The 22799-nt window shown below is 50.5% G+C and overlaps 1 protein-coding gene across 2 annotated transcripts; it reads right to left on the minus strand.

Annotated features, from left to right (window-relative positions):
* Window positions 1-8213: 8213 nt before the first annotated feature.
* SERPINH1 (serpin family H member 1) lies at window positions 8214-14867 on the minus strand. Of its 2 annotated transcripts, none has more exons than XM_056504228.1 (5): window positions 14422-14867; window positions 11205-11818; window positions 10883-10981; window positions 10295-10527; window positions 8214-10148 (listed from the first exon to the last, which is right to left on the minus strand). In XM_056504228.1, the coding sequence occupies exons 2-5, from the start codon at window positions 11785-11787 to the stop codon at window positions 9846-9848; spliced, it is 1218 nt and encodes a 405-aa protein (XP_056360203.1). In that variant the 5' UTR covers window positions 11788-11818; window positions 14422-14867; the 3' UTR covers window positions 8214-9845. The 2 variants fall into 2 exon arrangements, with proteins under 2 accessions (XP_056360203.1, XP_056360209.1); XM_056504234.1 differs by having other exon boundaries at window positions 11205-11821; window positions 14422-14711.
* Between the last annotated feature and the right edge of the window lie 7932 nt (window positions 14868-22799).

Raw genomic sequence — 22799 nt, forward strand, 5'->3', positions numbered from 1 at the left:
GCTCCAGTGCCCTCCAGGTGGCCCTTGGCTGATTTAAAGAGGTTTGTGACCTTTTTATTTAAATGGCAATGTCTCATTTTTCTTCTCCTACCACTCTTCTCACCCCTCAGGGCCCTCTTGTGTAGGGCATTCTCTTAGTCTGATCTCCAAACCTGCCCTGATGTTTTTTGCCAGGTTTGTTGTTTCCTCCCTGGAAGTGAGTTCCAAGATCTGCCCTTCTTCACATCCCTACACGAATGTGCCACCAACAGAAGGAGCAGAGAGGCAGATGTGTCAGGTTTCTCCATAGGAGAATGAAACAACCTGAAGTAATGGTGTTGGTGATCAGTGCCAGGACTCCTGGGGGGCAGAGCAAAAAGGTGGCCTAGAGCAAGGATAACACCCTTGAGGGAGCAATTTCTCAGTGAGATTTTATATGATTTAAAACAAGAAGGAATTTTCAGAGTGGTGTTTCCCGTGGCAATCATTCATCTGGTGCAAATATGGGGTATTTCCTGCTGGTGGTGATTCTCTGGGAAAAGCAGGGAGCTGAGCTGAGACTGGAATGTCCATCTCACTCTGGGCTGCCAGAGCTGTGACCCGAGCCAGACTTGGAGTGTCATGAGCACTTCCCCGTGGATCACAGGCAGGGAAGGCTGTTCCTGCCTCGGGGGATGCTGCAGAGGGCACTCACTCAGTTCACGCTTGTGTGGCACTCCCAGGGTGAAATGGAAATTATTCCTTCACAGGAACTGGCTCCCAGTGGAAGGCCTGCTGCTGGAAGTGCTGCTGACAGCCGGTGTCCGTGTCATTGGAGCGGTGTCAGCACGGAACAGGCACGATTAAAACCAGCATTCACTCAGGGCTGAGCTGGGCTGCATCTCTGCGCTGCTCCCGAGCTGAGCAAACCTGAAACACGAGGAGGAGGAGGCAGAGGTTGTGCAAATGTTGCTTAAGAACTTTGTACCCGCTGCGAGCTGCCAGGGCACCGGGTCTGCCCACGGGGGGTTAATTATTGGTGATATTGCTGCTGCAAACCCTCCACACGGCTCCAGCTGGGTGTGATCCCCCTGGAAACAGCCTGAGAGGCTGAAACTGCGAGCACAAAGGCAGGATGGATGAACACAGGGGTTCTGAGGATTGCCCTGCGTTTGCAGAAACAGCAAATCTGCTGCGGGCTCGGTGCTGCTGGGGCACAGGGACAGGAGCACAACTGAAACTCAGCTGCGGTTCTAAATGTTTATAAACTGTTAATTAGAGCATGGAAACATCCTTCTGAAACTGGCCAAAGACAGAATATTGTCCACAAAGCATATCTGAATTTTTTTATTTTTTTATTTTTTTTTTGAATGAGAGTCTCTCAAGGTGTTTATGCACTCAGGAATGTTATTTTGGCCCCTGAAAGGCGCCTAAAGGAATGCAACCAAAACGCTGTGTGTCTGTGTATAAATACTGTGTATAAATATAGAGACATGTTTATGGGATATATATTTTAAAATATCAACTTGGATCAAAGTCAATAAAGTCCAGAGAAACCCTATACCTTGTCATGCTTTAGATATAATGACTGGTTAAGGATTTCATTCACAGCCATGAGAAAGAAAAGCTTGGTCTGAGATTTTATCTCCAGGTTTTGATTTGTGAAAGTTTAACTTACAGTGGGAACTAAACTAAACAAAAAAACTTTGCAAATCCCCACCCATGTGAGTGTGTGCCAGAGGTAAGATCCAGGTAAGATCATTTGGATTTATTTCAGACACAAACTGCCTGCACTCTCATTTTTGCCACCTGCAGTTTAGTGGCACAGCAGGTGTCAGGACACCCAAGGGTGAGGATTTAACCCAGCTGTGCTGGGTAATCCTCGGGATGCAAAGTACAAAACCACAGGGAAAATCCTAATTAATACACAAATAGAAAATAAATGCTGCAGCAGGGTAAACTACCCTGTTTCTGCAGGAAAGCAGGAAGGACAACCAGAATATTACAGGCAGGTGTCCAGAATAAGAAAGATGTGGTTTTATTTGGAGTTTTAACCACGTGGTTTCTTCTCTGGGAGCTCTGGGTTCACAAGCACCACGCTGGGTTTGCAGAGCTGTCAGCAGAATGGGGCTTTGGGGTGCTGGTTTAATACAAGCCATTAATGAGTGGGGAAATGCACAGCCTTGTATTTTCACAGTTTCCCCAGCAGTGTGGAGTGCTCATTCATTTCTGTTGTGTGAGGCAGTGTTTCTGCAGTCTCCAGCAGTGCCAAGGGGCTGAAGGGCACGGCAGGAGCAGGTGCAGACCTTGCACCCTGTGCCCTGTGGGCTCCTGTGGCTGGAACACCTTCTCAAAATGTGCTTGGGGCACCTCTGTGTGCCAAGGGCCAGGGCTGGGCTGTGTGCTGGAGCTGAATTCCTGTCCATGCTGAGGCCAAAATCTCCAGAGCCAAACCCTCCTCACTGTTTCCAACTCCACTGTTTTGGCTGGAGCCAGACTCCTCCAGCCTCCTGGCACCTCTCCTCCTGTCCTGTCCCCTGGCTGCCCCCCTGGCAGGAGCTGTGGAGAGCCACAAGGTTCCCCTGGGCAGGGGCATTTCTGGGTGTCCCTTCAGAGATTGAGCTCCAGTTCCTACAGAAAACAGAGGCTGGAAAGGGAAAATGCACTTAACACAAGCTAGAACCAGCTTATTGTTTGTTATATTTTTCCAGGGGACAAAAACCTTCAGTGTGAAGGGCTGCAAAGTGTGGGGGGAGAGTTTGGAGTGAAAAGTTTGTTGCAATTTGTTGATATTAACACTGGTGGTGTCAGTGAGTGCCACTGGATGGCAGTCCTCCTTTGTGGGGTCGCTCTCCTTCCACACTGCTGTTCTTTGTAAAATATACTTTTAAAAATATCTTTTTACTTTGTAAAAATACTGTAAAATTGGAAGTAGCAGCAACAACAAGGTCCCTTTGTGAATGAGTGGCCTGAGGAAGCAAAGGGAAGGAGTGATGTCTGCTGATCAGCTCCTCAAAAATTAATGTCCTTTTCCATCTAGGCTTGTGAATTGGGTGCCTTGATGAATCCTGGATTGTGTGACAACATAAACTACTTCCATGTCCCCCAGGAACTGGGGAGGATATCTCAGAGTTTTGTGGAAGAGAGAATCTGCCTTGCAAGGGCTGAAAATGACTAGTCTGGAAAAAGATGGAAAAGCTTTCCCACGGGTGGGAATGATTGCTCTGATTCCTCTGGGGACACAGAGCAGATCTTCTCATGGCATCTTGCACAGCCTGAGATAAAAACAAGGTTTTGAACATCCATGAGCATGAAACCAATCTGTCTGGGAAAAAGGATTGTGGAGTGAGTGGCACCACAGGGAGCAGAGTCCCTTTTTGGTGGGAAGGGTTGGAATAAAGTGCTGTGTTCCTGCCTGGGGCAGGTGGAGTCGTTCTGTGCCTTCTCTGGGGTGGGGACTCGGGGGCTCTGATGTCCTTTGGGGCAGCCCAAGGTCCCTGGGGCAGGGAGCCACGCTGCAATGAAGGAGCAGGTGAGTGAGGAATGCTGGGTGTAGAATACAGGAAAAAATTAAATATCAGAAATATCTAAATATAGTTTAAATAAATTTTTTATTGGTTTTTATTTGATTATAGGCAAGATTTTTACAGATAATATAAATAGTATAAACAAAATAGAAATATACCAATATGTAATAAATATATACAGATATTAAATTATTAATATATATATGCATCTATAAATATATGTAAGTACAAATATACATAAAATATAAAGCATATATGTAGTATTTAATAGAAATCATATTGTATATACTATTATAGTATATAATAAACATAATATAGATATAAATATAAATTACAGATATAAATATGAAATACATAAATAGAAAAATATATTTAAATATAGTTTAAAATAAAGGTTTTTGTTGTTTCTATTTGGTTAGAGGCAAGGGTTTTTAATAAGCAATATTAAAAAATACAAACATACAAATATATAACATATAAAGATACAAATATAACTAAAACAGAAATAAATATTAGTAATATAAAGACATGTATATAATAAATAAAAATATTGTATATATGTTATAATGTAATATAAATTATATTTATAAAATATGCATAGATTATGAATATAAATTTATATATATAATTTTTATATATATCTAAAGGGTTTTTTTTCACTTGAATTTGGTTAGAGGAAGAGTTTTTTTTAGTTTTGGTCGCGGTTTTGTTGGGGCATTCATTTTAGGAGGATATTTTGAAGGATTAGGACTCTCCTTTTTTGCCTTCGCTTCTCTCTCTGTCCCTGTCAGTGCTGCCGTGTGGGCACAGCGCGGTGCTGCAGCCATTCCTGAGCTCTCAGTGCTGCCGCCTGTGGGCACAGCGCGGTGCTGCAGCCATTCCTGAGCTCTGTCAGTGCTGCCGCCTGTGGGCACAGCGCGGTCCTGCAGCCATTCCTGAGCTCTCAGTGCTGCCCCCTGTGGGCACAGCGCGGTGCTGCAGCCATTCCTGAGCTCTGTCAGTGCTGCCGCCTGTGGGCACAGCGCGGTGCTGCAGCCATTCCTGAGCTCTCAGTGCTGCCGCCTGTGGGCACAGCGCGGTGCTGCAGCCATTCCTGAGCTCTCAGTGCTGCCGCCTGTGGGCACAGCGCGCTGCTGCAGCCGCTGCTCGGTGGTGGGAGGCGCGCGCCGGCACCTGCCGGACCCGGGTTGGACTTCCGCCACGCTCAAGATGGCGGCGCCGCAGGACCATGGACGAGAGAGAGGCGTCCCTGTTGCTGTCCGCCGCCACTCGCAACGGCGCCGACCAGCACCGGCGCCGCTGACCCCACCTCCCGCGTCCTGGCGCCAGGAATGGCGGCGGAGTATGGCGGAGAGAGCGCGGGATCGGGGCCGGGTTCAGGCAGCGCACGGACAGACGCCGTTGTGAGGGGCGGGGGCCTGCAGGGTATCACAGTGAAGAAAGCGGCGGAGTGGAAATGGTTTATGCCACACCAAAGATGGCGGCTGACCAGAACTGGCTTCTGCCACACCAAAGATGGCAGGAACCCGGAAGTGACATCTCCCACACCAAAGATGGCGGGCAACCGGAAGTAGTGTCTGCCACACCAAAGATGGCGGCTGACCAAAACCGACTTCTGCCACACCAAAGATGGCGGGTATCCGGAAGTGACATCTGCCACACCAAAGATGGCGGACGACAGGACGCGACACCTGCCACACCAAAGATGGCGGGCAACCGGAAGTAGCGTCTGCCACACCAAAGATGGCGGACGAACGGACGCGACTTCTGCCACACCAAATATGGCGGGTGAACGGAAGTGGCTTCTGCCACACCAAAGATGGCTGTCGGGAAATGCGGAAATGACGCGACGCCACTACAATATGGCCGCCCAGTTACTAGTCGAATGACCTTCCTAAGATGGCCGCAAAAAGGGCGGGAAATCAAAGACCCGGGTCTGTCTAATAGGCTGCCTGCTTGCTACCCCGATGCCAACGCAGCCCATCTGGCGCCATTTTCTGCGACATTTTCAGATGTGCGGACACGATCTGTGGGCTCAGCAACACCGACGACAAGCAGCGCCTGCCACACCAAAGATGGCGCCCAACCGGAAGTACAGCTTGCCACACCAAAGATGGCGACCACCCGGAAGTAGCTTTGGTGCCACACCAAATATGGCCGCCAACCGGAAGTTGTTTCTGCCACACCAAAGATGGCGAAAAACCGGAAGTGGCTTCTGCCACACCAAATATGGCGGTCACTGAAGACGGAAGTTACGTCATGCCACTCCTATGATGGCCGCTCGGCCACGATTCGATTGACCTTCTTAAGATGGCAGCAAAAGGGGCGGGAAATCAAGGACCCCGGTCCGTCCTTCGGGCTGCCTGCCTGCGACCCCGATGCCGACTCAGCGCAGCTGGCGCCGTTTCCCGCGGCATTTCCAGACGTGCGCACACGATCTGTGGAGCCGCGGCACCGGCGCCCTGTCAGTGCTGCCGCCGTGTGGGCACAGCGCGGTGCTGCAGCCATTCCTCCAGTACAATTCCTCGAGCCTTTCCTTTGTACAAACACCGTACAGGGAAATGCCAGAACTGCACATTCCTGGTGATATGATATGGGGGTGGTTTAAAGAAGGAACAAACGAGGGAATTGCTTCTATATGTAAATATTCTTATCCTAAAGAGTTTCTTTGTGGCACAGTCTCCTGACAAACTGCAAATCCAGAACTTTATCATTCAGATTCAATTGAAGACTTTTCAGTTACATCTGATATTCATCACTAGAGAGAAACATCAGTGCTTTATTAGTTTAAACAAAGCCCAGGGCTTAGAGTGAGAACTTTTACTTCCCCCTTTGTTTTGATTTTTCCACTGCCCATAAGTAAAACCAAGCAGATACACTGGGAGATTGAAAAAGCAGCCTTTAGGAAACTAGATAGATATAGATATAGATATAGATATAGATATAGATATAGATATAGATATAGATATAGATATAGATATAGATTATAGATTATGATATAGATATAGATATAGATATAGATATAGATATAGATATAGATATAGATATAGATATAGATATAGATACTTGCTAGGAAAACTGAAACATAACAGTGGGGACAAATTTAGAAGACAAAAACCTCCTGCAGAGTGCCACAGAAATTAACAAATTACAGTCTGATGACAAAATTGAAAACAGCTTTAAGTCTCAAGGAAGCATTTTGTTGCACTGATAACATTTTCAGCTTGGTGTTTGATAATGAGAACATGGTGCTTGTTGATGAGAACATGCCATAGAATCATGCCTGTGTACTGACAGCAGTGCTGCTTCCCAGTGATTTTTTTCTCATAGGTGATTGTCTCCTGTGCCTACCAAAGTTCTACTGCATGTCAGGGATCTACAAGGTTTCTTTCCTGTGCTAAATCCTCGATTCTGAGTGCAAGTGAACTCACATTTTGTCACCTCCATCATTGCCCTGGCAGGGTTTGTGCTTTCTGCAGTCTTCTATTTCAATAAACATTGTGGGAACTGTTATCCCTGAGATCTCTAACCCAAGGAAATCTGACTTCCACAGGAAACTGGGGAAGGGAGAAAATGCAAATGGAACTTTGGGATAACACTGCTGGAGCTCCAAGGGTTTCACTTTTCATTTGTTATGGAACCTGAACACCATGCTTACCATGGGAAAGCCAAGCTTGAGGGACATTTCTGCAAAGTATTTCTGCAAGTTCATTTCTCTCCTGACTTGGGATTGCCTAAAGGGCCTCCAGGAGCTGGAGGGGGACTGGAGACAAGGGATGGAGGGACAGGACACAGGGAATGGCTTCACACTGATAGATGGCAGGACTAGATGGGATACTGGGAAGGAATTGTTCCCTCAGAGGGTGGGGAGACCCTGGCACAGAAGCTGTGGCTGCAAGTGTGAGCTGAGCACCTTTTCCACGTCTTGGTTGGAGTTACCACCACCCTGAGCTGTTTAAAGAAGCTCCAAAAGAGGAGGCAGCTCATTCAGTTCCCTGTGTCTTTCAGGTTTGGTGTACCCATGGACAAGAGCCCTGGAAGATGAGCTGGGGGTGGGATAAACTCAGGAACTCTGGAAAGCTTTAAACTTAGTTTCAGTATTGCTATTGATAGTGTTCCTGCTGTGGCTGGTGCTGGAGGTGGCTTCACTAATTCCCATTTAGAGAAAGTTAGGAAGCACCTGGTGCTTTTCCAGTGTGGGAGAAGCTCCACAGGGATGTGTGTGCTTGCCCAGCCCAAGCCCAAGCAAAAGGGGACATGTCTGTGCCTTTAGTTTCGCTTGTGAGTGGCAGAAAGTTCATCCCTTTCCAGCAGTGGGAGAACACAGATTAGCAGGGTCTGCCACTGCTGGATTTTCCACCTGGGGAAGGTATCTTGAGCCTGCAGTTTTTTCCTCCTCTGTTTCTCCAGAGTGGATCCCAGCTGGAGGAACTACAGCTTGGAGGGTCAGAAGGCTGCTCCCTGTGACCAACAGTTCAGTTTTCATTCTGCTATATGGCCCAGCAGGACAGGGCAGTTGGTCCTTTACCTGTGGAGAATTTAAGGGATTGGATGTTTGCAGTTTCAGGAGAAAACAGTTAAGGGAAAAGCTGCTAAAATTGATATTCCATGGGAATTCATCTTGTGTATTGAGTAATTTTTGTCCACAGATCCCACATTAGGGTGTCTTGGATTTAAGGATTGCAAGGATCCTCCCTAAGTTTATTTTACTCTGGAAGAAACTCTGGCTTTTTCATTGAAAAAGTTTTATTGCAAAATTACACAACTGTCACTGTGTGGTACAAGAACAGACAATAAAAGCCATCAGACACCTGCATCCACATGATGCAAATTATTCACAATATCCCACAGTGTGTTCTTGCCTTGCCCACCCCTTTCACCCCCCAGCCCAGCCTCCAGAATGTTCTGTGTGTGGGTTCAGTGCTGAATCACCAGGAGTGTCCCACCTTTGGGGACATCCCTGGCACTGCCTCCTGCCTCCCAGCACCAGGAATATGCAGTATTGGGCTTCTATGTCAGCAGGGAAGATTGGCAGGGAGATAAAGCAAAGCCAAAGGTGCTCCATGCTGGTGTCACAGAACTGGCAATTCCATCAGGATGCATGGACTTTCCTCATTTCCATAATCTCAGTATTTGCCTTGTGGTGTCTCTCAGTGCATGGCAAGTGCTGGAATGGGCTAACATCAGCTCCTTTAAGTAGTACTGACCTGATGATATCCCTTGAAGAGAAGTTAGGAATGGCCTGGATCAAGCTCTGAAACCTGCTAATTACCAGACATAAATATAACTATAAATACCTTTGCTTTTCAGGGTTCCTTTACCCAGGTCAGCAGACAGGGACCCAAAGTACCATGGAGCTTCAGCAGAGCATAATTAGGAAGTCACTTAATGGCAGCTTTAAAGCTTTGTGTTTAATTAAGCAAGAAAGTGCAGGTGAACCTGATCCCACCTCCCTGTGAGAAGCCAGCCAGGAGTGCCTTGGGTCAACTCCACAGGGAGCTGACTGGAACCAGCTCTGGGAGAGCCCTGGCAGTGGGAACAGAATCTTTCCCAGCCCTACAGGAGAAGTGAGATCACTATTACTGCCTGTTTAATTACAAGTGCTGGTCCCTCAGTGATCCCAAGGAGTGGAGTGCTGAAGGGACCTCAGGTTACTCTTTTTAGAAACCCAGCTGTGCTTTGGGCTCTCCCTGACACCCCAAAGCCCCTTAGTTCTCTGTGAAGTGTTGATCCAAGGTGCTCTTGGCTTTGATGCTCTCCCTGAGGAGCTCTTGTGGTTGAAGCATCAAACGCAGAGCACAGGGTTAGGCAGGACAGAAGTGCACAACTCCATGCAATCTCCAATCTCCCATGCTGCCTCCTGCTCTGCAGGGCTGGACTGCACAACTGGCCCTTGGAGCTCTGTTACACACCCCTGGAGCGGGAAGAGACAAGCAGGGAACAGCTCACAGGGCACCCAAGCAGGAGAAAAGCGGCAGCACTAAGCGTGTGGTGGGATGGAAGCATTTGGGATGGGAGGGTGGTGCCTTGGCAGGGCTTGTGAAGCAACAGGGAACTGAGCAGGAGGCTTAACCAGTGCAGGGAGGAGCTTGGCTTCAACGTGGCCACCTCAGCTGACTCGTGGTGACCCTCTGGTGCCAGGCTCCCCTGCTCCTCTCTGGAGGTGGGTTTGTGCAATCTGCATTTGGGGTGAGGTAAAGTGTATGCTGGTTTCTCCTCACAATGCACCCTGGTCTGAATAGCACCCATGGTTCGAGAAGGATACAAAATAGTGTTTCCCATTTGTCAAAATCCCCCCCTAAAAACACACACAAACCAAAGCTCTGGGGAAAAAAAAAAACCCAATTAAAACAAACCCAACTACAACTCATCACGCATCTTGTCGCCCTTGGGCCTCACGAGCCTGCCAATGAAGAGGATGGAGTTGGTTTTAGTGTCCTTGATCATGAAGATGAAGGGGTGGTCAGCATAGAAGAGTTTGGGGTTCCTCATCTCCTCTCGGCCATAGATGTCGGCGTCGTAGGGGTTCCCGTCCGTGTCCCACTCCAGAGCCGCGGCGTGGAACACGTTGGACAGGTAAAGGTCTTTCTTGCCAGAGATCTTGGACAAGTCAGCCTTGGTTTTGTCAATGGCTTCTGTCAGGCCCAGGCCACCCAAGTGTTTCTAGGAGGAGAAAAGAGGTCAGCAACCCTCCCAGAGATGACACAGTGCAGGAGGGAGAGGGGCAGCAGGCATGGATAACCCACCATCCCTCTGTTCCTCCCATCCCAAAGAACTGTAAGGCCCAGCTGTTTAAGGACCTCCTTTACCTGAAGGTCGTGGCTGACTTCCAGGACAACTTTTGGCAGCGAGATGGCCACTGATCTCTTCTTCATCTTGCCAGTCCAGGTCTTGAGCTGCTCCTTGTTCAGCAGTTTCTCCACCCTCTCCAGAGGCTCCACGTGGTTTGGCATGATGAAGATCATGCTGGAGAGCTTGTGAGCCAGTGGCATCTCTACCACCTGGAGCTTCTCTGCCTCATCATCATAGTAATTGTAGAGACCTTGAAACCAGAAGCAGGGAACAGTGAGATGTGGAACAGAGGCAAAGTGAATTCAGCCTGGACTTGCCCTGACTGCGAAGAGAGTCTGGACACCCTTCTGGGAAGTGGCCCAGCATTACTGAAGGTGGCTGTGGCTCTCATGTGTGTGATGAGCCAGGATTTGTTCCCAACAGCCAAGCACCTCACAGTAAACACGGATTCTCTCTGCTCACAGGGAGACCAAATCAGAAGAACAAACAAACACTCCCCTGCTTTGTTCTCTGTCATGAGGCAAAACAATCTTGGAAACAGCTGGTGGGAATCTGGGAGAACAGTGATCCTAACTCCAGCTGTGGGGCAGGGGGTTTCCACTCACCTGTGCGGTGCATCATGGGCACTCCCACGGTGTAGGAACGGGTCACCATGAAGCCACGGTTGTCCACCATCTTATGATGGAACTTCTCATCCCAGTGAGCTACAGCAGAGACAGAAGCACAGCTTGTAAGGAAAGGGAATGGGCGGTAATTCCATGCACAGTTCCCACCACTGACCAAGAGCTGCCTCCAGTGGACCTAGATCTGCCCACCTTCCCTTGGGGCTGTTAGACCATCTTCAAGGCCCCTCCCAACCCAAACCATTCCATGGTGCTGTGTGTTGGCCCGGGGGGAGGTTTTGGGTCACGTGTAGGCAGAACTTACGCTTGAAGAACATGGCGTTGACAATGAGGGCCCCGTCGGTTTTCTCCACATCCTTGGTGACCTCCGGCAGTTTCCCATCCGTGGTCTGCGCTGCCCACTCGTTGATGGACTTGAGGGCGCTCCTCTTGTCGCGGAAGTTGATCTTGGAGTGCTCGTAGTTGTAGTGCTTCTTGCTGCTCTTGACGAAGTCCTCGGCGAAGGTGATGGAGGCGGGGCCGTAGAGGCGGCTGCCCATCTTCCAGGTGACGTTGCGGGCGGTGCTGTTGCTGAGGTCGCTGAGCAGCTCGGCCAGCCCGCTGTGCACGTACTCGTCGTTCAGCTTGTCCGCGCTCAGCACCGCCTTGGCCTGCGACGCCGTCGCAGCCTTGCCCCCGAGGGACACCAGCCCCAGGGACGAGGCCACCACCACGGGGGACAGCAGGATGTTCTCCATGTCCTTGTCTTTGGCCATGGCGTGGTAGAGGTTGAAGGCCAGCGTGGTGCTGCGCTCGGCCAGCGTGGTGGCCTTGTCGCTCAGCTTCCTGTCCTCCGAGGGCACGGCCGCAGCCAGGCCCAGGAGGGCCAGCCCCACCATAACCCACATGGCTTCAGCAGCACCCAGCGCCTCCCAGCACCTGCTGGGCAAGAAAATTCACCATCAGGATCCAAAGCCTTCCTGGAGCATCCTGAGATCCCAGGGGCTCTTCCAGAGAGAGCCGCTCCTTGGTTCCAGTGACAGTGACATTGCCCCAACGCTTCGTTGGGGTGCAGCCCTGCCAAGTGCACCCTGAGCTACAATTAATCTTCAGGAGTGCAGGCTGCACCCTGGCAAGCAGAGCCTGTGCATCTGGCATGAAAGCTTCCTTCCTAAGCTGCTTCCCTGTATTCCAGTGTTAATGTACAGTGGATGATTTAAGGGTCAGGGAATGTGAGCAATAGTTATTTCTCATGTGATCTTGACAGAGTTACGGGGAATGGCTTTAAAGTGAAAGAAGACAGGTTTAGATTGGATATTGGGAAGAATTTCTTCTCTGTGAGGGTGATGAGGAGGGCCTCAGGTCACAGGCTGCCCAAAGAAGCTGTGGCTGCCCCTGGATTCCAGGAAGTGTCCAAGGCCAGGCTGGATAGGGCTTAGAGCAACCTGGGATAGGGAAAGGTGTCCCTGCTGCCTGTGGCAGGTGGGGTAAAGATAGTCTTTAAAGTCCCCTGCAACCCAGTCATTCCATGTTTCTGTCCTCAGAGAAGGAAAAAACTCTGTCCTGATCAGGAAAAGCTGAAAAAAATTTTGTGCTGCCCCTTGATCCAAGGGCTGTTGCAGGCAGTGAGTGGCAAGGACCATCCTCTCTGGGGACCCCAGCCCGGGCCCCAAATCCTCAGCATCCTTGCACTAGATGGAGCACGTGAGCTTCCACCAAGCACAGCCAGAGGCAGCCCTGGAGAAGATCCTGCACTGTCTGATCAGCTCTGTTCGACCTTGGTTTGCCTGTCCAGCCCTGCCGGGGAGATACTGGGGCAGAGGGAGGTGGGGGAGCCTCATTTTCCCCAGCACAGCCTTCAGCTCATGCCTTAGGTGGATGAATCTCATCCCAACACAGGTGAACCCATCCCCAGCAAGGGCTTTGAGCCCCCAGCTCCGGTACATGTGCAGACTGACCAGTCCTAAGTGCCTGGAAGCCCTTTGGGGCACATCCCACCTGGCCCCACACCTCCCCTCCCTCCTGCCTTCATTCAGCAAACCTTCCTGCTGGCAGCTCCTCAGGCCTTAAATCTCCCCCTCCAGCTTTTGGGGGACGTTTTTCCTCGTCAGGAACTGCATCACTACACTGAAGTTGTGTTCCTTGGTGGTCCTCTCCTCCCAGCCTCTCCTGGCCAGCCTCAGGGGAGGGCTAGGGACAGGCTGCTCAGGGTTAAAGTGTTCCAGCAGGAAGCGAAGGGCCCGCTGGGATTACACATGGAAGGAAACACGCAGCACGTAGCTCCGGGCTAAGAGAGTGCGCAGCTCCACCGGGACCCTCTGCCAGAGTGGGAACTACGCAGCCTCGGGGAGGGAGGCGACTGCAACCTCAAACCCTTGATGGCAGCCACGCTTCTGTTAAAGGGAAGGGCCACCCTGGCTGCCTCGAGAGCAAAGATTCGTGCACTAGGCTCAAAACTGCCCTCACCACTCTTTTAAAGAGTGCACTTTAAAAGGGCAGCCAGGGTGACAAACACTGGAAGTCAGAGGAGGTTCCTTCTGGTTTTCTATTTCCCCTTTATTTCTAAGGATACCTTGAAACTGTTTCATAGTGAGGTCAACGTTTGCCTTTTTCTTTCTGAAAGAAAACAGATACATGGAGTAGTTCTCTCGCGAGCAGGGGGTGGCCTGCACTGCTTCATCCTCAGCTTAAAAAAAGGTTCATTACTTCAGGAGCGGGCGACAGATTCGGGCTCTGCTGAGTCACACAGCCCAAAGATGGGGAAATTTTCCCCTTCTTGGATTAGGGCAGCGACTGTGGGTGAATTCACAAGCCATGGTGAAAAAGGAGGGAATGTGGGGAATGCACAGCCAGCAACATCCTCTCGTGTGCTCCCACAGCGAGGGGACGCCCAGTGCCAGCGTGGCATTCCACAGCCTTCCCTGGGGCCGCCGGGACCCGCATCTGGAGGCGCACCAAAGGGATTCTGCAGGCTGCGTTTCTCCAGGGAGCAGGACAGAGCTGCGGGGCAGAGGAATGCAGGCAAAAGGCCATTTCCGTGTCACCAGAGGGATGTGACACTTGGTTAAGGCAGCAGAAGGGCGGGTTGGGCTGAGCTGTGGCAGGGAGAGCTCCCATTCCTGCGCTGGGACGGTGCCCAAGGTCCTGGAGGCTCCCAGGCTAAGCCAGAGCAGGGGCTGCAGGATTTCGCTCACACCAAGCTAAAGCTTCGCTTATCCCCCTTTTCTCTTTCGTCATGCTCTGAAAGCTTCTCCTGCAGCTCCACTGTCACCACCTCTTGCAAACTGGAGGCGATTGTGGCATTTTTTTAATACCTTTCCACAAAAACCCAGAGCCAGCTCACGGGACAGTCTGTACCCCTATTCCCCACTCCCACGCACTGCAGATTATCCCCACGCACCCCCTTCTCCCATGCCATAGCGCTCCCCCCGATTTTTCTGCCCAGCCAGGAGGCTGCAGGACCCCCAAATCCACCCCCCACCCCCAGCCAGCTGCAATCTCAGCTCTGCCTCCACCCTGCCCGCCCGGAGTCCCCCCCTTACCTGCGGGGTCGGGACACGGCTTTGCTCGGCTCCCTGTGCACCTCCCGGTCCTGCGGAGGGGGTATATAAGGGGCCGGGGAGAAACTTCTGGAAAGTTGGGAAAACCCTCTCAAAAATGCCTGGGAGGGAGAGGAAGGGGAGGATCCGTCCCAGCTCTGTCTCTGGCCGCCGCCAATGGCAGGGAATGCCGGCCCCGCGCCGCCGAAGGGGGGTCGGGAGCGATGGGGGATGCGCGCTCCCTCCTCCTGCCGCGCCGGGAGCTGCCCCTGCCTGTCCCTGCCTGTCCCCTGCCTGTCCCCTGCCTGTCCCCTGCCGGGAACTATAGCGGACTGCTATTCCCTGCCCGAACTGTGCTTTTGCCTTTTACAGGGCTTGTTCTCATCTTATTTCCGTCCTCTCCCTGCCCCTGGCATCTCCTGCAGCTGGATGGTTGCTGGCACCAAAGGCAGGCAGTGATATATTTATTTTTTTGTTTCTGGGCTGTCTCCCTCCATATGAAGTCAGGGGTGGTGCAAAGGGCTTCAGCCACTACTGGAGCAGTCACAGGCAGCTAATGTTTAACACCTGCCCCATCCTCCATCTGAAATGTGCTCTGATTGGTGACTTCCAAGAGAGAAGAAAGAAGAGAGAAGAGAGAAGAGAGAAAAGAGAGAAGAGAGAAGAGAGAAGAGAGAAGAGAGAAGAGAAGCTCCAGGGACACCTCAGAGCCCCTTCCAGTGCCTAAAAGGGCTCCAGGAGAGCTGGAGAGGGACTGGGGACAGGGATGGGGGACAGGACACAGGGAATGGCTCCCACTGCCAGAGGGCAGGGCTGGGTGGGATATTGGGAAGGACTCCTGGCTGGGAGGGTGGGGAGGCCTTGGCACAGAGTGCCCAGAGCAGCTGTGCCATGGAGAGGTTTCTGCTGAGTCACAAGTGTTGAAGCTCAGATTCAACCCAGTCATGTTCTAGGACAGCACAGGATTGTTTTTATGACAATCTGGGATGTAGGGATATTGGAGGTACCACCCACCTCATGGATGGTTACATCAGCAGAAGGATTCTGTGTCCTTGTGTTCTCTAACTGACGTCTATGTCTCTCTTAATCACACTGTAATTTCACTTTTCCTCCTAATTTTGTCTCTGCCAAGTTTTTCTGCTTCCCTCTGAAGCAGGTCTCAGCCTTCTGTTGCTGTAGTAGCAAACAGCATCTGATTTTTCCTTCAGGCTTTGAATATTCTCCCTGTTGTCTTGGAAGTATCTTGCTTTGGAATCACCATCCAATTTCCTTTCATATTCCATCCATTCCCACCAATTGTAGAAGTGTCAAAAAGTGACATTTTTCTTCCATCTGAACCACTCAAGTGGTGCCATGTGAGTAGATATTTCTCATCTCAAACAAGGGGAGATCTTTGAGCCCTCTCTATAAAAAATGTCTCCATCAGCTGCAACAAACCTGGCGCTCTGTGATGTTTAAAGATCTGGTCCCTTCAGTGGGAAAAACAGCTTTGGAATATCTTAAGCAACAGATTTTAATATAGTGTATTTTGGTGCAGTTAACTTTGCTTTTTGTCTGCATGAATGATCAACAGTGGAGTCCCAGAGTTGTTATACTAATTTTAGCTTTATTAAAAATTAATTTGCTGATAGCAAACCACCAATACTGAGGTAAATGTTACTGGTCTGTACCAGCAGCATGTACCAGCTGAGAAATGAGAAAAGCTCCTTTAAATTCCACTGCCAGCTGCTTTTCTCTGCCAAATTCTGAATTGCTCCACCTTCAAACCCTTCTCTGTAATTGCTTCCCATGTAAGATTTTTTCACCTTCCGAGTGAAATTTAAAATAAACTCTTAAACTTTTCATCTTGATTTCTTTCACTGCTACACTCTGGGGGCTTTGTGCTTCAGTCCTTTGAAATGGCTTGGGCTCCATAACATGAATTTGGAGTAGAATGAAAATATTTCAGCATAAAGATGTTTCAGAATTTTCCTGATTTTTAAATGTATATTTCAACCTATTCCTGCTGTCTCTACAACACAACCTGGTAAGAGCCACGAAAAAAAAAAAAAAAATCCCTGCAGAAGTTCAGTGCTGATCTGCATTGCTGGGGAGGTTTCCTGCTGCTCTCCAGCGATTTCCAAGCGGACTGGGCTGTGCAAGCCCCCACAGTGCCACGTAGGAGCTCCTCCAGCCCCGGGAAGGGGGAGCCAAACTGGGAGTTGCCTCCTTCCGTCTCTCCTGCTGGTGTAATGAGCGGTTCCCGCTGCCAAAGGGACACATCCACTCCTCCAGCACAGCTCCTCCCCTCCAGACCGCCCTTGAGCAGGGCTGAACCGGAGTTTCTTTTGTCTGGAGTTATTTCCAGCATGGGTTGACTTTGTGGCTTTAGGGCAGTGCAGATCCACGGAGCCGTAAATTAAAAAGCACCCGAAGTTTTTGTGACATGGGTGTGATCCTGCAGCCCCCAGGACAAAGCAGAGGGAGATTTCCAGGCTGTTGTTGCAGTGCTGGGAGCAGATGTGGAGGAGCTGCTGGGATGGAGAGCAGGGAAATCCAGCTGTACCAGGAGTTCAGTTCTGTGGGAAACAATCCATGCTCAGCCATGAAACATCCAGTTCAGTGCTGCCCTGGTTGTTTGGCTCCTTGTTTCAAGCAGTGTTACTAACTCACTTTATCAGCTATTGAAGTGTTTTATTTTTTAGTTATTGAGTGTTTTATTTCTACGAAAGCAGACACTGTGGGTTCTTTGGACAGGACTTTTTAAATATAAACTCCAGCAGCTCTGCATTTTCACCTTACAATGACCCAGGAGACTCATCCTGTTTTCCAGTCTGTCATCTGTGCTGCTGTGAGGCAGTGTTAGTGCAGGATTTCTGCTTTCCAGGATCACAGCTGAGGAGCCAGCATTGCATAAAATCTCCCAGTGCCACCCCCAGCCATGGGCAGGGACACCTTCCACTGTCCCACATTGCTCCAAGCCCTGCCCAGCCTGGCCTTGGGCATTTCCATGGATCCAGCAGCCACAGCTTCTCTGGGCAACCTGAGCCCACTCACACAGGGAAGAATTCCTTCCCAATATCCCATCCAACCCTGCCCTCTAGCAGTGGAAAGCAATTCCCCTTGTCCTGTCACTTTCTGCCCTTATGAAAATCCCTCTCCCTCTTTTTCACAAGCCCCCTTTAGGCAGTGCAAGGGGCTCTGAGCTCTCCCTGGATCCCTCTCTGCTCTAGAGCTAGTCAGGGCTTGCCTGCTCCTCCATGTCCCCACATGCAAAGATTTTGGGGGAATTCTGCTTCCTGGCTCAGCCTAAGGATAAGTTTGGGATCAACACTTTAATTTCCCCCCTGTACAACCTCCTTTGGCACTGTGAGCTCGTTCATGCAGCCCCAGGCATCTCAGAGCCATGGATTTGCTGGCAGCAGTGCCCTGCACTGGAGTGGGATCCCAGCCCTATTCCTTCTCTGGCTCTCAGCCATGCCCAGGTCTGGCCTGGCTGGAGCTGGGAGGGCCCAGCTTTGTGTGAGCAGACAGCACACAAAGGATGGCAGTGGAGCTGAAAGGCTGCATCCCATGGATCTGTGCCCTGGCCTGTCTGGAGTGCAGCAGTGAGAGCCAAACTCCCTGTGCCAGCCTGCTGTGCCCACAGCTCCAGGCTTTTGGAGAGCTCACTGGGTTTGCATGTCCTAAAGGGGCAAATTCTGTGGCTCCTGTGCAAAGCACTGACCTCCTTTTGTTTCCTCAGCAGGTGTGGTGGAGGAGGAAAAGGAAGAGGAAAAGATCACCATGGAATAAATTCCCCATCCATGGCATCATCCAGGTATGTCATGGTGACAAACCAGGCTACACAGGCTGCAGCTGCAGCTTTCCCACAGGGCACAGCAGAGAGAGATTCCCTTGATCCCTGTTTGTAATCCCTGTTTAATACTCCCAGAGAAAAGTTCAAAATCCACAGGGTTTCTGCCAACACAGCGAGGCAGGGGGTGGAATTCCTCTGGTGCTGTGGGGTGGAAGGGATGACATCTGTGTGGCCTCAGCAGAGGGCCAGCATGGGTGATGGCAGGCTGGACTGCAAGCCCTGCACCCCACACCTTCCTGGGAACTGGGCTGTGGCAGGAGGAGATGGAACCCTTGTGGATGTGTCAGGAGGGATTTGCAATCCCTTTGCAATCCCCACAGGGCTGTGGGGTCCTGTGCTGTTCCTGCACTGATCCAGGAGTGCTGATTTGGGGTCGTGGCAAGCCAAGAGGACTCCAGGATGCTCTTTCCAGGGTAATGTTTGGACTCAAAGATCCTAGAGGACTTTTCCAACCTTAAACTCTGTGATTCTAAAGTGAGCACTGGTGATGTTCACTCCTTACCCTCTCCCCTCTCCCTTCTGTCTCACAGCAACTGGGACTTGCTGGATCCCCCAAAAAGCAGCCAAAAGGAAAAGCAAGTGCCTGGTTTGTCTGCCACATCAGCCCCAAGGCACAGGGGCCATCTCAAGGACAGGATGTGAGAGCACCAGGGCTTTGGGATGCTGCAACATCAGTTTCCTCACTGGGAACAGGAACAAAGAATGTGTTAGTTCCAGGTTTTCACCCTTTATTACAAAATACAAGCAGAGAGGGGCCAGGTGATCAATCTGCTCTGCACAGAGTGGAGCTGTGGTGGGGAATCTCTGATGTCTTGTTAAAAGCTGGGTTTGCCTCTGCTGCAATGAGCTCTCTCTCATCTCTTCGGGCACTTTCCAGGAGCACATGGAATGTGAAAGGTCTGAGCTGTGCCTGCCCTGCACATCGGGTGGCAGCTGAGAGGAGGCTCAGCCCCTCAGCCTCTCCCGAGGACACCGGGATGGAAAAGGAAGCCGTTTATTCCGGAGCCAGCTGAGGGAACAGGAACGCCCCTAAACCCGAGCCTGGCTTGGAAAAGGATCCCCAGCCAGCCAATCTTCTGCTTCCAGCACAGCACTGCTCCGGGCTGGGAGGCGGGGTGGGCTCAGCCTGCGCTGTGTGTGCAAGTGTGTCACACAACTGCCTGTCTCCAGTCCTGCTGCTGCCCCTAAAGGTCTTTTCCATGTTGGGAATCAGGTTCCCAACAAGCCAAGCCCTAAAACTGCGCCTGTTGATGGCAGAGGAAGGAGGGGGCTGAGAGGATGCTGGCTTTGCTGCCCTGGGGACTTCGGGGGGTTGGAGCAGCAGTTTGAAGGCAGGAAAGGAGAAGGGCAGGGATGAATCCCAGGAAGGACATGCTGGGCTCAGCACTGGGCAGTCGCCCAGCAGGAATAAACAGCATGTGCAGTCCTCCTCAGCCAAGGGGATATGTAAGCAAAGGGATGCTTAGGAAAGGCATGGCAGCCTCTTTGTCTGTTCTGCTCTTGCAGAGGCAGCAGAAAAGCTGCCCAGAGATACAGCAGGAATCACAGGATCTCAGACTGGATTGGGTTGGAATTAAAGCCCATCCAGTCCCAGCTCCTGCCATGAGCAGGGACGATTTCCACTGTCCCAGCTTGCTCCAAGCCCTGTCCAGCCTGGCCTTGGGCACTGCCAGGGATCCAGGGGCAGCCACAGCTGCTCTGGGCACCTGTGCCAGGGCTCCCCACTCTCACAGGGAACAATTCCTTCCCAGTATCTAATCTAAAATCTCTCCTTTAGTGTAAAACCAAACAGGAAAAGGGGTTTAATCCTTCCCTAGTTTCCAAGGACCGTGGTTGCCCCAACCCTGGGCATGTTATGCTGATCTGGTGGGACCAAACCAGTTTGTGTCCAGATCTGAGCTGCTGCAGCTTTGCTTGGGATGACAAAATGCTCCCCACCTGGGAGGCAAATGTCCCTTGCCATAGGTCCAGACTGGGTCAGGGGGCTTAACCCATAATGTGGCAGTTTAGGATGTGTCTGCAACAGGCCAGGATGTGTTCCAGGATCTATCTCCAAGGCCAGAACCCTTGGGAAAAAAGTGACATTTTCTCTGTGTCCCTACATGAAACCACATTTAGCCTGAATACTCCTGCCTGCCACAAATATGCCAGCAGAAAATTGCAGTGTATTTTTCCCAGCTACTGTATAAATTCCCCATGAAAATCTGGCAGGGAAGAAGTGGCAGGTTTCTGGAAGATTCAAGGAGCCCACATGATGCAACCCTGCTGCATTCTTGCAGAGCGATATCTGCTCCTGGGAGCTTCAGAAGGAGCCACTCACATTGTATTCCAGCTGCCAGTGGGCTGCATCCACTCATTAAAAACTTTTCCAGGGTCACATCCCTGTGCTGCCACAGCTCCTTTTGTTGCAGAGCCACATTCCTGCGTCAGGGAGAGTAATGTTAATTTTAGAAGCAAAACCCACTCTCTGTTTTCCATCTTTTCTAACTTGCAGGGAGGAAAGTTGTGGATTGTCCAGTGACTTTTCTCTGTTTCCCATTTCAGAATGAAGCTAGAAAGGCTTTTTCCTGGTCTTCCCAAATGGTGTTTAGAAACTCACAGGCATGTTTAGTTTTGGGAAGAGTCACGCACTTGGCAGTGAGAACAGCAAATATGGGTCCTGGAGCAAGGGAAGCTCCGTGGCTGTTGGATGGGATCTGCTAGCTGAGTCACACAAGGCAGATCTGACTCATCACATCAGATCTGCATCTGCAGATGTCCCAGGATTTTATAAAGTTGGGCAAGGCTGATTATCCTCTGCAGAACCTGGGGAGGCTGAGGTATGGAAGGTGAGTTTGGGGCAGAATCAGAGCCAGGCTGGTTTTGCTGCTTTCCTTCTCCACAAGGATGCTGAGGGCTTGACAGGGGAGTCCCAGAGGCATCTTCTCCCTCTGTGCACAGACAGTCTGCTGAGATGTGGATGTGGAGCTGCTCTGTGTGGGATTATCCCAGCTCCAATCTCATCCAGCAGAGACGGATCTCACGGCCAAGGGGGCCTCTGTATCCTTGTCTTCTCTCCCTGCCCAGGCAGGAACAGGCTCTGCTTTGTTTTTGTAGCCTGTGGGACCATGATTGATGCCTTGTTCCAACCTGGATCCAAACTGTGCTTCCCACAGTGGGAGGAGATGCAGGAGCTGCCTCTCTCTGCACCTCCAGGCAGCACAGTCCAAGCTCTCAGCACACTGAACATCTCCTGCATGTCCCTGGATTTGACAGGCTGCTCCCAACACTGGAGGGGGCATCAGAGCTGCTGAATTTGGCTCTGTACAGAAGGTCTCTTGTTCAGCCTGGGGCAGAGGTGCTTGGGAGAGGTGGGCTGGGAGGTTTAGTTGAATGAGGATCGTTGTTTCACTCCTGATTCCCTTCAGGAAGGTGCTGGATGTTTCCCAGCCAAGCACAAACAGCTTGGACTCAGTCTTTGAAATGATTTGCACTTCTGGACGCTGTTGGCTTTGACGTCAAAACCTGAATCCCCCTGGGATCACTCCTGGTTTTGGACCCAGGGGATGCTGTGGTTGCAGAGACACGTGTGAATCAAAGCCTCTGCATTATAGATCACTGTGGATCACTATCTACACATAACTATATTATACATTGCTTTATTTCCATTTATTACTCTTTACAGCTATTTACCTGCATGTGTAACAACGTGTAATATTGTGGATGTGAGTATCAAGAGATAGAATGGGGCATTAAGACAGCTCTGAAAGTTCTGTCGGGTTTTGCTTTTTTTTTTTTTTTTTAATGGGAAGAGCAACCCTTGGATATGTTGAATTTTGGAGAAGTGTGCCAGGCTCTGTGAGGATCAAAGTGCTGGTGCATAGCTGAAGATGCCATGCAGAGCGGGGGTTTGTGCCGTTTACAGGTTGTAAAGGAAAGGAAATTGTCATTTAAATGTGCAGTGAATACAGGTTTCCAAAGATAAGGTCCGAGCAAACTTTTTGTCCTGGTTTGTCTCAGCAAGACGCAGCTGGAAACCGCGCAGAGCAGCGCCCTCTGGCGGACAGCGGCGGAAGGGGTTTTAATAAATAAAATTCTATTTATTTGTTATTTCTTTATTCATTCGTGTTCACGTCGAGCTTCTCTGTGAACCCAAGAGATGAGGGATTTCTTGCCAAGGGTTCCAAGTGACCAACTGAACCCATGTGGTACCATCCCAAAGCACCTCAAATAATTTGGAGGGTTTTTTCCCCAGACTTTCTCTTTTTGAGAAAAATCCCAAATTAAAAGATAAGGGGTCTGAGGGGAAGAAAGGGGTTCTGCATTAAATGAAAAATGCACTGGGAAAAGTGAATCTCTGGAACACCTCATATTCTCTCCCAGCCTGGTTTTTGTGGGATTTGCTCTTGATTCCAGCTGCTCCCAGGGCATTTTCAACCTTTGGGATTAAAATGAACTGAGCATGACAGCTCATTTTGCAATTTCCCATTGAACATAATGGGAAAACTCTCTGGATGGGGCAGTGGAGGCCTCTGTGTAGTGCCACAACACAAAACAACGATAG

The sequence above is a fragment of the Oenanthe melanoleuca genome, chromosome 1 (assembly GCF_029582105.1).
Source record: "Oenanthe melanoleuca isolate GR-GAL-2019-014 chromosome 1, OMel1.0, whole genome shotgun sequence".
Lineage (NCBI taxonomy): Eukaryota > Metazoa > Chordata > Aves > Passeriformes > Muscicapidae > Oenanthe > Oenanthe melanoleuca.